Raw genomic sequence first — 15,482 nt, forward strand, 5'->3', positions numbered from 1 at the left:
TGAGGTGCCAACCTGAGGAAGCTGCAACACAGGACTGCATGCATGCTAAAAGGTGGAAGCAGCATGCTATAGACAGGGCTAAGCAATCAACGCATTAGATCGAAGCTCTGCAGTCCTGCCACATCCAGTCGTGAGTGGTGGTGGACCATCAAACAACCAGCAGTTCAGAGAAGGTTCACTAGGTTGATTCTGGAGTTGAAGCGGTTGTCTTATGCGGAAAGGTTGAGCAGGTTGGGCTTATGCTCATTAGAGTTTAGAAGAATGAGAGGTGATCTTATTGAAACATATAAGATTCTGAGGGGGCTTGACAGGGGAGATGTAGGGAGGATGTTTCCCCTCGTGGAGGAATCTCGAACTAGGGGGCATAGTTTCAGAAGAAGGGGTCGCCCATTTAAAATGGAGATGAGGGCTGTAAATCTTGGGAATTCTTTATCCCAGAGAGCTGTGGAGGCTAACTCATTGAATATATTCAAGGCGGAGATAGACAGATTTTAGAAAAACTGGGGAATCCAGGGTTATGGGGAGTGGGCAGGAGCTGAGGCCAAGATAAGTCATGATCTTACTGAATGGCGGAGCAGGTGCGAGGGGCCGAATGGCCTACTTCTCTTATTTCTGGAGGAGGAGGCTCCATGAATATCCCCATCCTCAATGATGGTGCAGCCCAGCACGTGAGTGCAAAAGACAAGAGTGAAGCGTTTGTAACCATCTTCAGCCAGAAGTGCCGAGTGGATGATCCATATCGGCCTACTTCTGAGGTCCCCACCATCACAGAAGCCAGTCTTCAGTCAATTCAATTCACTCCACGTGATATCAAGAAACGGTTGAGCACATTGGATACAGCAAAGGCTATGGGCCCTGACAACATCCCGGCTGTCGCGCTGAAGACTGGTGCACCAGAACTAGCCGTGCCTCTAGCCAAGCTGTTCCAGTACAGCGACAACACTGGCATCTATCTGACAATGTGGAGAACTACCCAGTTATGTCCTGTCCACAAAAAGCAGGACAAATCCAATCCGGCCAATTGCTGCACCATCAGTCTACTCTCGATCATCAGCAAATTGATGGAAGGTGTCATCAAAAGTGGTATCAAGCGGCACTTACTCACCAATAACCTGCCCAGCTTGGGTTCCGCCAAGACCACTCTGCTCCTGACCTCATTACAGCCTTGGTCCAAACATGGACAAAAGAGCTGAATTCCAGAGGTGAGGTGAGAGTGACTGCCCTTGACATCAAGACAGCATTTGACCGAGTGGCATCAATGAGCCCTAGTAAAACTTAAGTCAGTGGGAGTTGGGGGAGGGTGGGTGGTGGTAAACTCTCCACTGGCTGGAGTCATACCTAGCACAAAGGAAGATGGTTGTGGTGGTTGAAGGTCAATGATTACAGCCCCAGGACATTGCAGGAGTTCCTCAGGGCAGTGTCCTAGGCCCAAACATCTTCAGCTGCTTCATCAATGACCTTCCCTCCAACATAAGGTCAGAAATGGGGATGTTCGCTGATGACTGCGCATTGTTCAGTGTCATTCACAACTCCTCAAATAATGAAGCAGTCCATGCCCGCATGCAACAAGACCTGGATGACATTCAGGCTTGGGCTGGTAAGTGGCAGGTAACATTTGCGCTACAGAAGTGCCAGGTAATGACTATCTCTAACGAGCGAGAGTTGAACCACAGCCCCTTGACATCCAACGGCATTACCATCACCAAATCCCCCACCATCAACAACCTGGGGGGTCACCATTGACCAGAAACTTAACTGGACCAGCCACATAAATACTGTGGCAACAAGAGCAGGTCAGAGGCTAGATATTGTCTGGCGACTGTCTCACCTCCTGACTCCCCAAGCCTTTCCACCATCTACAAGGCACAAGTCAGGAATGTGATGGAATACTGCCTGGACGAGTGCAGCTCCAACAACATTCAAGAAGCTCGACACCATCCAGGACAAAGCAGCCCGCTTGATTGGCGCCCCATCCACCACCTTAAACATTCACTCCCTCCACCACAGGCGTACCGTGGCTGCAGTATGTACCATCTACAAGATGCACTGCAGCAATTCGTCGACAAGGGCAGCAGGCGCATGGGAACACCACCACCTCCAAGTTCCCCTCCAAGTCACACACCTTCCTGACTTAGAAATATATCGCCGATCCTTCATCGCAGCTGGGTCAAAATCCTGGAACTCCCTACCAGACAGCACTGTGGAGGTACTTTCACCACACGGACTGCAGCGGTTCAAGAAGGCAACTCACCACCTCCTTCTCTACGGCAATTAGGGATGGGCAATAAATGCTGGCCTCACCAGCGACTTCCACATCCCATAAACCAATAAAGAAAAGATGCTACCTGACCTGAGTATTTCCAGCATTTTCTGTTTTTATTACTGCTCTTCACATTCTGTAGAATTGATGAAATGTACCTTCTCTAGAATAGATAATTTATACAGTCGAAAGAAAGAATTGCGTTTATATAGTGCCTTTCACGACCGCCAGACTTCCCAAAGCGCTTTACAGCCAATGAAGTACTTTTTGAACTGTGGCCAGTGTTGTAATGTAGAATAGGTAATCTAAGCAGGGAATTGCTAAAAATTATTGATGATACAGACAAGAGAAATGATCTTGGATGTACGAATGTACTGGACTGGAAAAGGCCGTTGTGGCAGATCTGGCTGGTTCATGTCCTCCTTAGTCTGACTTAATGTGAGAGTCGAGCCCTTATTTTGTATTTGCAGTTGAGCTGTTTGCAGGACAAGTGGACTTGAGCGCTTGGAGGTGGGAGGTTGAATTGGTGCCTTACAATTGCAAGTGTGGTTTGTGTTAGTCCAGAAAAATTTCACATTGTTCATCGTTTTACAGTTTCTTAGTGCTTTGGTCATTACACTTTTTAAAAGTTTAACCTTTAAAAATCTATTAAGATTAGCATCTGGGGAAAACTTTTTTAAAATTGGATTTTTTCTGCCTCTGGCCTAAGGCGAATCTAGCAAGTTTACTTTTCAAAAAGCAAAATACTGCAGATGCTGGAAGTCTGAAATAAAAGCAAAACAAAATGATGGCAACACTCAGCAGGTCTGACAGCATTTGTGGAACGTAAAGAAACAGTGTTAATGTTTCAGGTCTGTGACTTTTTGTCTGAACTGGAAAATGTTGCAGACGAGCAGTTTGTGAGCAGACACAGAGCAGGAGACAAGGTGACCGCAAACGAAAAAAGGACATCTGATTGGGTGGAGGGCAGTGGATCATAAAGTGACAGAAGTGATGGTGAAAAGGCCAAAGGAGGTGATGAGAGAAATTACAGAAACAAAACTTGTCCAGAGGATGTACTGATTGTTGCAGGAGAATAACAAGGGGAGGGAAGCTGGGAAAATCTTGCAAAGTGGGAGAAGGTTTCCGTATACTTGACAGTTACTGCTGGCTTTTGTAGTCTGGTGGCATTTGCTTACCACTAAGCCATGTACTGAAGCAACACTAAAGGAAAATTTTGCTTTGCATATGTGCACTGTTTCAAATACTGCCCAAGTAGTGATTATCTTGCTAACTTGCTTCAGAGGGCAATAAGAGTCGAGCATACAGTCAACTATAGTTCTGTGTTGGCCAGACCAGGTTGTAGGTTCCCTTCCCTGAAGGGCATTTGTGAAGCATTTGGGTTTTTATGACAATCCAGAAGCTTTTGTGGTTTTTTTCTGGTGCCAGCTCACATTCTCTAACCTATTTAATTCAATTTCACTGTGCAATGGTGGGATTTGAACTAGTGATTGTCTAGCCCTGTGCCATAACGGCTACACAACTGTACCCAATGTTCCCACGAAGCTGCGCGAACATGCAGCGGTCGTGAGGTCCCGTGCAGGCTGCTCACCATCTTTTACGTGGAAGAAATCACGCATCCATCAGAATGGGCTGCGTGGCCAGTTAAAGGGACCACATACGAAAAAAATTAGAGGGAGCATTGTTTGTACATGTAATTTTTTAAGAACTATGCAATATTTTATTTTTAGCTTGCCAGTTGGCCTAGTGAGTGAAGTCACTTCCTGATTTGGACTAAGCCAGTTATCTTGGGTCACACAGGTGAGCACCATGGAGCCTGAGGCCTTGCGTATAGGGGTAGAGTTTCCAGGTTGGGCACTGTCTGCAAGCTGGGCACAAATTGCACTTGGAATTGCACTGTTTTTCCAAAGTGAAGTGATGGTTCAAGTTTCTGACCAAGCTCATTTGCATAATCACAAATGTAAAATCTCTGAACCAGTGCAATTAGGCAGTGTAATAGAATGTAATTGGATTTTTTTCTTGTTTTTAAAATATATTCATTGATGTATTTAAGAGTGATAACCTGGTGCATTTTTAATACTATACCAATTAATTTTCAGCTAATACTAGTTTCATTGGTGTACACCAGTCAGTTTCGCAGTAAATTAATTTTTTTAATCGTTAAAAACGTGCGTACTAATGCCTGTGCTTTTATAAAAAAATTTAAAAAAAACACAATAAAGCTAGCTTAATTTGAACAGCCTCCTGAAGTGGGTGCAATTGGTGGAAACTCGCCCTGCTCATTATTTCGATCTGGGGGCATGGCCAGTTTTGTGGGTGGGACTGGCTTCAGTGTGATATTTGTTAAACCAGCAATTTACGATTGACGTAATTTATGTTTAAAATTTGGCACTGGTTTGGCAGATTTCAGCCGGATTCCGCTGATAACTAGCGGAAACTCGAGGCCATAACGTTTAAATCCATTTTTAAAATTTTGTTCTTGGTATGTGGGCATCACTGGCAAGGCCAGCACTTATTGCCCATCCCTAATTACCCCAAGGTGGTGGTGCTGAGCTGCCGCCTTGAACCGCTGCAGTCTGTGTGGTGAAGGTACTCCCACAGTGTTGTTAGGGCAGGAGTTCCAGGATTTTGACCCAGCGATGATGAAGGAACGGCGATATATGTCCAAGTTAGGACGCTGTGTAACTTGGAGGTGGTGGTGTTCCCATGTGCCTGCTGGCCTTGATCATCCAGGTGGTAGAGGCTGCCGGTTTGGGAGGTGCTGTCTAAGAATCCTTGGCAAGTTGCTGCAGTGCATCTTGTAGATGGTACACACTGCAGCCACGGTGCGCCGGTGGGGGAGGGAATGAATGCTTACGGTGATTTCCATATAGCTGAACTTGAGTAGCCCCTCGCGGATAAACAAAAGTTTCCTGTATTCACCTTCTAAATTCCAGGGAATACAATCCTAGTTTGTGTTGTCTTTCCTTGTAATTTAACCCCTGGAGTCCAGGTATCATTCTGGAACATCTACGCTGCACTCCCTCCAAGGCCAATATATCTTTGTAAGGTGCGGTGCCCAGAACTGCTCACAGTACTCCAGGTGTGGTGCAACCAGGGCTTTGTATAACTAGCATGACTTCTACCCTCTTTTATTCTAGTCTTCTAGTCTAGATATAAACGGTAGCATTCCTTTAGCGTTTGATTATTTTCTGCACTTGTCCATGACATTTTAATGATCTATGTAGCTGCACCCCCAGTTGCTGATACTGACGTATCTTGGTGTTCTCATTTAGGATTTATCCATCAGTGAGGTGACAGCACCAACAACAGCTCTTTCCAAATCTCAATGTGCAAATTCAAATGGAACCAACCAAGATATAAGCAATATAAGTGCAAATAGAATAATACCAAAGCAAAATACTGCAGATTCTGGAAATCTGAAATAAAAACAGAAAATGCTGGGAATATTCAGCAGGTCCAGCAGCATCTGGAGAGAGAGAGAGAGAGTTAGCGTTTCAGGTCAATGACCTTTCATCAGAACTGGAAAAAGTTAGAGATGTAACAGGTTTTAAGCAAGTGCAGGGGCAGGGAACGGGTGGGGGAGGGGAGGAAAGAACAAAAGGGAAGGTCTGTGATGGGATTAAATGACAATAGAACTAAGATGCCTATCCTTTTTTACACTTTGGGATTAAATTATACAGATCATAAAGTCACAGCTTGATCTCTGATCTGTGCTGTTAGCAGAAGAGCTACAATTAGTTTCCCTACAAATGGGCTAGGAAAGGGGAACGTCAACCAGGCTTCTCGCTCCTGATTGTCCACTGACTGCTGCTGTAAGTTTGCAGTTCTGGATATTGGTGTGATGACCATCATGGCCTAATAGCCTGCCATTCCTTACCAAGTAGATTCATGTCAGTACCTGTCTTCAGCAAGAGATGATTGGAAGGGCTAAACAGCTATTCCAACATTGGTTTCAAAAAGAGGAAGTGGCACTTGGGTGCTCTCTATTAAGTAAGGGGAATGTAGTCAGTATTTGGAATCATAGCAATTATTGTACGAAATATTGAAATGTTTTAATTTTGTTTCTTAAGCAGCAGATGTTGAAGAGGAAAAAATGGAAACTCAGGAATCTGAAGGGCAAGAACCAGAAAAAGTGAGTGAAAGTTTTCTGCACACTAATGGGGGTGTGGCAAGATGATATGCAATTCTAGTGCTGAGCCCTGTGTGCTGAAGGAAAGATAAGTTTGTATAGCACCTTTTTTTATAGTGACAAAACATCCCAAAGTACTCGATGCAGTGAATTATTTTTGAAGTGCCGTGACTATTATGAATCCATTCTTACCCAAACGATAACATATGAGCAGCCATCAAATGCATGACCAGTTAATCTGTTTTTGGTGCTACTGGTTGAGGGAAGGATGTTGGCCACGCAAGTGAGAATTCCTTGCCCCAGTGTCATTGAATCTTAAAACATCCAGCTATACAGACAAATGAGACCTTGGTCTGGAGTCTCATCTGATGAAATGCTCCTCCGACAATGCAGCACTCCTTCAGTCTTGCATGGGAGCGTCAGCCTGGATTATGTACTCGAGGCTTGATGTGGGGTTTATAACCCACAAACCTCTGACATGACGGCAAGAGTGTTATGACCCTAGTAAATGTGTCACGGAAGCTGATTGTCTCCTCCTGGAAGGTGGTGAAAAGCACACGGGGAAGCGAGGGGTGTCATTGGTAGATAGCAGTTATGCATTTCCCAGCAGCTGATGAGGGTATGGATCAGCACATTTTTTGCAAGTGATGAATGTACTTCCAAGCTCCTGCGCTGTTGTGTGGTTGAGGTGCTGCGCAACAGCCAGCTATCTTCCATCTGGAGAGAAAATTCTGGAGATGTTTCATCACCAAGACCACCTATTTTCATCTCCATATTATCCGCCCGTCTCAGCCTATCTGCAGCTAAATCCCTCGTCCACGCTTTTGTTACCTGCAGACTCGACATTTCCAGTGTTTTTGTGACCAGCCTCCCATGTTGCACCCTCCATTGACTTGATCATTTAAAACCCCACTGCCTGTATCCTAACTTGCACCAGGTCCCATTAACCCATCACGCCTGTGCTCGCTGATCTACAATGAACCCCATAAATTTAAAATCCTCACCCTTGTGTTCCAATCTCTCCCTGATATCGCTCCTCCCTATCTCTCTAAACTGCTGCTGTTCTACAACCCTCAGAACTTTCCTCCTACTGTCTCATCATGCATCCCCCACTTGTTTCGCCCCACCATTGATGTTTGTCCCTTCCGCTATCTAGGCCCTAAAATCTGTAATTCTCCCTCTAAATCTGTCCTTTTAAAACGCTCTTTAAAATAATTTTTTGCTCCAATGTCTGCTTAAACAAAATTAAAACATTTCAATATTCTGCACAATAATGGCTGCCATTCCAAATACTGACTACATTCCCCTAACTTGGAGAGCACCCAAGAGCCACACTTCATTTCCTCTCTTGGGAAACCAGTGTTGGAATAGCTGTGATCTATTTAACCCCTTCAATCATTTCCTATCTCTGACTAAGCTTTTGGTTACCTGTCCCAACATCTCCTTCTTTAGCCCTGTCAATTTGTGTCTGATTATGCTCCTGTGAAGCTGCTTGGGATGTTTTACTACGTTAAAGATGCTGTATAAACGAACGAGACCTTGGCAGAGGCCTGCGAGTAAGTTGCCTGGCCTAGGTGAGAACATCTCACTGCTTGATGAGCCCTGTAATAGAATTACATACAAATTACATGGAAGCAGGCCAATGAGCCCAGCCAGCCCATGTTTGTCCTCCACACAAGCAGTACTCCTAGTCCCTTGTGGCCACCCTGTTCCTATATACCTTTATCCCCTTTTCCTTCAACCACTTACCTAATCTATTCTTAAATGTTGATGTGGTCTCTGCTTCAATTACTAGCTCCAGTACTGCATTCCACAGCCTCAGCCATCTGGTATAAAAGAGAATTTCTTCTATTCTCTGTCCTAAATCTATGACTGTAACCTTGGTGCACTACCCATCCTTGTCCGCCTCAAAATCTCTCGAGCCTTTTACAAGGTTGAGCAACAATCATCCTCCAACGCAGACCAGGAAACCTTACCAGGGAGTTACGTATTCAACAGACATGTTTGCCTTTTACTAGGTAGAAAACAAAGAAGAGACTGAAGCAGCTTCCGAGAGTACAGAGAAGATGCAAGTTCCATCTCCCAAGGAGCTGGCATCTGAGAAACCCATGGAAGGGGAAACTGCTAACACGGATATTAAGCCAGGTAGGCGCAAGAAGTGCCTTTCATGCAGTGAGTTCCTTCGAAATGGATGGCGAGCAGGCGGCCAAATTGAATGTTGTCAGTTGTGCAGTGAGTGTAAGGGTTTTGTAAACGGGGAGGGAAGTGACAAAGTGCAGGGGTTTAGGGAGAAAGTTCACGAGCTGGAGAGCAGTCACTGACTAAGCGATCACCCGGTATAGCTCAGTGTTGAGGACTGGAGGGTGCATGCTAGTGTGCAAGGCTGGAGGAGATGCTACAGTAGGTGAGTTGTGACCTGTCGTAGGTTGAGCTGGCAGGAAATTATGGAGAAGTTCAAAAGTGAGCTGATTAAGGCATGGAAGTGGATTGGAGCAATCTGGTCATGAACAGCTGTGGGGGGTGGGGAAGTTGTTTGGGGTCGAGCAGTGCACCAAATTTCTGCACATCGTGATTTAGCCTGAGGTTGGTTCTGGGAGGCCACGCCAAAGGCATGCAGGTGCTGCAAATAATTTTGATATTGAATATCATTCTCGTCCGGTTCAACAAAATAAAGCTTGGTCGCTTCTACGTGTTAGGCACTTAGAAAAGATGTTAATCTAATGTCCTTTATTCATCAGCAATGTTCTCAGTATTTCTCTTTATTAAAAAAAAACTTCCTTAGAGTAATAAGGTAACATTTAGCAGTTTTAAAATGGGATAGACGTGCTCTGTCATAGTGGGTCGGGTGCTCAACCCTTAGGAATGGGGTGGGGGGGTTGGGATCATGTGCCACATTGTGAGTGGGCTGTTGATAAAGGCTAGATTTCAAATTTGCCTTGTGACTCGAGTATTTAAGCAAACAAATTGAAAATTCTAGGATGTCTGAGTGTTGGCAGCACCATTTGCACCGTTCCCTGTTGATAATTCCAATTTCAGCTGACTTGTCCCATTACTGGTTTGACCTTGTCTGATCCACTGCCCTCCTTTGTTTTCTGCCACTTGGTCTACTGTGACACGTGCTCTGCTCACTGCTAGTATCTCTGTAGCTCATGTGGTGAAGGTGCTCCCATACTGCTGTTGGGTGAGTCGTTCCAGGATTTTGCAAGAATGGATCCCCAAGTCAGGATGGTGTGTAACTAGGAGGGGAAGGTGGAGGTACGTACAGAAAAAGCTGGTAATACTCAGCAGGTCAGGCAGCATCTGTGGCGAGAGAAACTAAGTTAACATTTCGGGTAGATGATCGAACAAAATGTCATCGACCTGAAATGTTAACTCTGCTCTGACCTGCTGAGTATTTCCAGCATTTTCCGTTTATTTCAGATTTCCAGCACCTACAGTATTTTGCTTTTGTGTTGGAGGTCATGGTGTTCACATACAGTTGTTGCCCTTTTCCTTCTGTGTATCTGGTTCCCAGCTCCACAAGTTTGACAATCTCTGGCCTAAATCAACCCATCGAAGCAGCTTTTTAAAATCATGCAGGCCTGAGAAGCTGAAAAAGCTGAAGCAGGCAGTTCAAGGAACTTTACATATACAAGGGCACAAATAGAAAACAACTGTTTGGTGCTGGCGGACTGAGTAATGGAAGCTCGTGGCGTGTCTGGTTTACTGGGTAATGTATTGCCTTATGTATTCAGCCAAATAGACCAGAAAGGGCCCAGGTTTGATTTCTCAGCTGTGTGGAGTTGGTTGATCTCAGTCAGAACAGCAATGCGTATGCTGCAATTCGTCTCCTTGCTTCTGGGCTTTGAGATAGGGGATGGGAAAGTAGCTGGGGGATCCTGATTCTGCTGTCTCTTCATTGACTCCTGCTGTGTGCATCTGGTTATGACTGCATTGAAATTGGCCATCGTACCCTACATGTTTCAGTAGGTTGGCACTCACTTTAGGCTCAAGTGAGCAGTAACCATTTGGGCAAGGTACCCATGGAGCTGTCCCCCCAACAAGAGGAGAGTACGGAAGACAAGGGGTTATGGTGCAGGATTAGCTCGTGTTAAAATTAATTTTGAATTCAAGAAATCTGGAAACTTGTGGGCTGGCACCAGAAAACAATCTGTTTGTCATAAAAGCCCAACTGGTTCACTATTGACCTTCAGGGAGGGAAACCTGCCGCCCCAACGTGCTCTGGCCCGACATGTGACTAGCCCCATACTGCGTGGTTGACTTTTAATGCCTTCAGGGCAACGAGAGATGTGCAATAAATACTGCTTTTTCAGTGTCTGTCACATCCCAAGAATATATTGAAGAGTTAACACCTTCAGGAGCGATGACAGAAAACTGAAGGGAGATGATGAGTGCAAGAACACGCTCCCCATTGCTCAGTTTGTCCCGACAAACTGGAGGAACTCTCGCTGATTGGGACAGACTTTATTTCCAAGGTTCATGTGTGCAGAGAAAGATGATTGTTGCAAAGTGATGTGACTTAACCTGACAAAATTTCCAGTTTTAGTTAGCAAAGGGAAAGTTAAGAGATCTTTGTATCCTCTAACAAACGTTTGCTTTATAATTTTACAATTCAATCTGGCCAACTGGTACTTGAATCTGCAGAGAGAGAGAATATTGCTGGTCCACTGTGGGTTTAATCTTGGTGGTTTCCAATTGTAGAATTGGAATCGATGGAGGTGAAATATATGATCGTAAACATCTTTAAGGGCAGTTGATACAGTGCACTTAGTGGGTGACCTCAGTTCTTCACTCTTGTTTTCAAAACTGCTGGTCAGATGCAGTCTTGGCACAGATGATCCGTGTGAAGCCTTCTCCCCTTTTAGTGATGACAAACTGTGTGCAGCATTTTAAGATATTTCATATGTTAAATATTGCAACTTTTTTTTCTCTTCTGCGGTATGAATGGGAATGAAGCAATTGGAGAGCAGTGGCACAAAATGTCAGCTGAAGCTGCTCCTTAGCAGCAAGAAGCGACCGAAATCGAGAGAGACTGAGGGAGACCGATGTGTGTGCAAGTATTTCTTGGGATTCAACTTGGCTGAGTTTTCCATTTGTGGAATAACTGACCAGTGCTCACTCTGGTTTCCAAGTGTGGGCGAGACATCCGAGCTTTTTGTTCTGTGTGGGTGATGCTGGCAAGGCTGCATTTTTGCCCATTCCCAGTTGCCCTGAGAAGGTGGTGCTGGGCCTCGAAGTATTGATTTTAGGCCACTTCAGAGGGCATTAAGGATCAGCCACTTAGCTTGGGTCTGGAGTCACATGCTGGTTTGGTTTAGCAAGTCCCTTTCCCAGAATGATGTTCGTGAACCGGTTGGGTTTTCATGACAATCTGACCGTGTTAATCAGTTTTTTTTCTGGTGCTAGCTCACAAATTTCCAGATTTGTTGAATTCAGTTTCACAACCTGCTGAGGTGGGATTGGAATTCACAAGATCTGGATTGCTAGTTGAATGCCATAACCACTACATCCTGAAGAGTCGGTGCTTTCAGAGGGGAGGATGGGAATTTTTTTTTTTTTTTTTTTTTTTTATATAAAAGTGTCGTGTTTTTAGTGATGTTGATTGAGGGATAAATATTGGCTAGGTCCTGCTCATTTTAGATTGTGTCCACTGTAGGATATTGTACTGTTAAGTTATTTCAATAGTCCAGTTTTAATGTCAGTTAGTGTACTCCTGTAATCTTGCACCTTTTTTTTGGACTTGTACACCCTCGGGACAGCCACCTGCGCTGTGTTGTTTTTAAAGTTCTAGTTACTGCACAGAACGGTGCTTTTATTTTGAATGGCAGATTTCAGCTGCTTTCTCCTTCACAGTGGTGACTATAACCTCAAAGAAGCGTTGAGCAGTGGGCTTGCTCCATTCAAAGTGGTGTAAGCGGTTGAAGAAGCTTTGTTATGGTAGAGTTAAGCAGATAATGAGATTGTGAAGTGGGACTCTGTTTCAGGGGCCATTTTTCTTCTTGAATAGGTGCTTTTCATTTTGTTCCAATAGCTGTGCTGAATAATGCATATGTTCACTGAAGAAATTCTCCCGAGATTGATTGATTGGCTGTTTTTAGTTAGCTCTGTTTGGCCAAATGCAGTTTTAATGAAAGAGTGGGGGGTACTGCCTTGGGACCAAACTGCATTCGTTGTGGCCGCATTAGCTGCAGGCAGTGGTGAATTAAATCTGCCAATTTGTTGTCCAGTTACTTGTGCATCTGGTTTGGCTAGTGGGCACCTTGGTTATTCTGTAGTGTTTTTACATCATTGTTAGGGCTCCGATTAAAATGGTAGTTGGATGCTGTTGGAAAAGTTTTGTGAAGTGTGCTGCCAATTCCAGCAGAGTCCCATAGAAGAGGAGGGTTTTGTGCTACTGTTAGCAGATCTGGGACACTACCAGAAGCATGAAGGTTTTATTATTTGTACTGGAGACTCCCCGGAACTGACATGGGGGTCTGCAGTTGGCAAACCGCTACGGTCAATCTGCTTTTGAAGTGAATGTTTGTGAAATTGTAATTTTTGAGCTGCCTCCCTGCTTCCCCCCCACACAACAAAATCACCCTGAAACTCAGCAGCCATGTTCCCTGTAAGCTGCGCTTTGTTCTTTTAACCTGTTTCTTTTAATGCATGGTCTATTGTAAATAATGTGCATGCGCAGAAATTTAAATATAAAAGCTGGTGAGCAGCCTGCATGGGACCCTTCCCATTACTGCATTGCAGGCTGTGCAGATTGAAGGGAACATTGCCCAGCAGTAGTTCCTTGTACACCCAAGTCTGATTTGGACTTCCATAGTGTGGTAAACCACGTTCACTATCGTATCACTGTTAGTAGTTAGCACTGTTCACCACTGTTCGTTATAACTGTATCACTGACCACTATTGTATCACGGTACGAGGTCGCCTCTTGCCACACTGCTATACCTGGGATGACCACCGCCGACTCTGCCTTGGCTCCACCCACCAGGCCAGGTATAAAGGTGAGCGACTGACTGGTATTCCTCCTGCTTGGATCGGATCACCCACGAGAGTGGGCTCTGTTATTTAGTCAATAAAAACCTTTAGTCACCTTCGTAACTCTTCGCCTTTTATTGGAGGAATTGATAGGTATATCAATTTTATTGACTAAATTTAATGATGTCCGACAACGAGTCACAACCGGCGGAGGAGCCACCAGCGCAGCTCCCAGGAGCACAGCCACACCAGCCAGCTTGGCTGCGAGCCCTCAGACCGCCGTACCTGGACCTGAACCCACGAGCAGCAAACTCAGCCGCAGACTTTAAACACTGGCTGGTCTGCTTCGAATCATACCTGAGAGAATCCAGCGTCCCTCAGGCATCCAAACTAAGTGTCCTGCAGGCGCAACTGAGCCCGAGAGTATACACTCTCATCGAGGACATGACTACCTACGAGACCGCCATCAACCTGCTGAAACAGAAGTACCGGACCCCGGTAAACTACATGTACGCTAGGCACCTCCTAAGATCACGGCCGCAACAGCCAGGAGAATCAGTAGCCGAATTCTCACAGGCGCTATATGCACTCGCCAGGAACTGTGACTTTAAATCGGTGTCGGCAGCCGAAAATACTGAAGATAATATCCGCGACGCATTCCTGAAAGGCCTACGGTCCGAGTACTCACGGCAAAGACTGCTGGAAGCTAAAGACCTCAGCATGGAAAAAGCTGAAGCCCTCGCTATCTCCCTGGAAGTGGCCCACCAAGATCAGGAAGCATTCACCAGGTACTGCTCGCGACCCTGGGACTCGGGCCCGACCCCTACCACAGCACCCTTCCCAGCGCCGCCCCCGGGACCTACCTCTGCGTCGGCGTCCCGGACCCGACCGGCCCCGCCACCCCCGGCACCGGCCCCGACATCGGGCATCCGCGATCGGGCCGCCGGCTGTTTTTTTTGTGGCCAGGAGAAGCACCCGAGGTCGCGCTGCCCAGCCAAGAACTCCACATGCAGAACCTGCCTGAAGAAAGGCCACTTCTCCAAGGCCTGCAGGAGCGGATCCTCAGAGGCCAGCAGTGCCGCATGCGAACTATGGGGGCGGCCATCTTCGTTTAGGGCAACTGAGGCCAGCATCCCCACACATGAGTCATGGGGGCGGCCATCTTTGTTTAGGGCAACTGAGGCCAGCATCCCCACACATGAGTCATGGGGGCGGCCATCTTTGATTAAGGCAACCGACCCCAATAGTGCCTCATGTGAGCTACGGGGGCAGCCATCTTCTCCGTCATTTTGCCCTACCTCGTGGGAGACGCCATTTTACTCACCACGCCCGACCGCCTCGCCCGCAGATGACAACGACTCGCTCAGCTACACACTAGCTTCCGTCACCCTGGACCAAGCCCGCCCGCACCATCTGTCCAAGTCAATGATGGACATCAAAGTGAACGGCCACGCCACGACCTGCCTGTTCGACAGCGGAAGCACGGAGAGCTTCATCCACCCAGACACGGTGAGCCACTACTCCCTCTCTGTCCTACCAACGCGCAGCCGAATCTCGATGGCATCGAGGTCCCACGCCACGGACATCAGCGGCTACTGTGTCGTGACCCTGTCGGTTAAGGGCATGGAGTATAAAAACTTTAAACTCCTCGTCCTCCCCCATCTCTGCGCTGCCGTCCTACTAGGGCTGGACTTCCAATCCCACCTCCAAAGCGTAACCCTAGCATACGGTGGACCCCTCCCCCCACTCACAGTCAACAACCAGCAAACGTTAAACCGCCCACCGCGTAACACCTGCAGCCTCTCCACCCTCAAGGTCCCGCCACCCTCTCTGTTTGCTAACCTTACCCCTGACTGCAAACCCGTCGCTACCAAGAGCAGGCGGTATAGCGCCGGGGACAGAGCCTTCATTAGCTCTGAGGTGCGGCGCCTCCTGAAAGAGGGCATTATCGAGGGGAGCAGCAGCCCCTGGCGTGCCCAGGTCGTAGTCGTAAAGACCGGCGATAAAAACCGCCTGGTCATCGACTACAGCCAGACCATAAACAGATATACCCAGCTGGACGCATACCCCCTCCCCCGCATATCTGACATGGTCAATCAGATTGCACAGTATAAAGTA

The 15,482-nt window shown here is 46.5% G+C and overlaps 1 protein-coding gene across 9 annotated transcripts in view; it reads left to right on the forward strand.

Annotated features, from left to right (window-relative positions):
- Nucleotides 1-15,482, forward strand: part of LOC147114715 (SWI/SNF complex subunit SMARCC1-like) — a 256,482-nt gene that overhangs the window by 141,794 nt on the left and 99,206 nt on the right. For 7 of the 9 annotated variants that reach the window (XR_015078977.1, XM_085992581.1, XM_085992587.1 and 4 more), the window contains 2 exons: nt 6,334-6,395; nt 8,411-8,537. Coding sequence is in view for 8 of the 9 variants with exons in the window: in XM_085992581.1 (XP_085848707.1) it covers nt 6,334-6,395; nt 8,411-8,537 (189 nt within the window). In the remaining variant the exon portion in view is untranslated. The remainder of the gene's footprint in view (nt 1-6,333; nt 6,396-8,410; nt 8,538-15,482) is intronic. The other 2 variants (XM_085992582.1, XM_085992586.1) reach the window with 1 other exon arrangement.

The sequence above is a fragment of the Somniosus microcephalus genome, chromosome 7 (genome assembly GCF_052327205.1).
Source record: "Somniosus microcephalus isolate GS21.2 chromosome 7, FLI_Smic_1.0, whole genome shotgun sequence".
In the NCBI taxonomy this organism is placed as follows: Eukaryota; Metazoa; Chordata; class Chondrichthyes; order Squaliformes; family Somniosidae; genus Somniosus; species Somniosus microcephalus.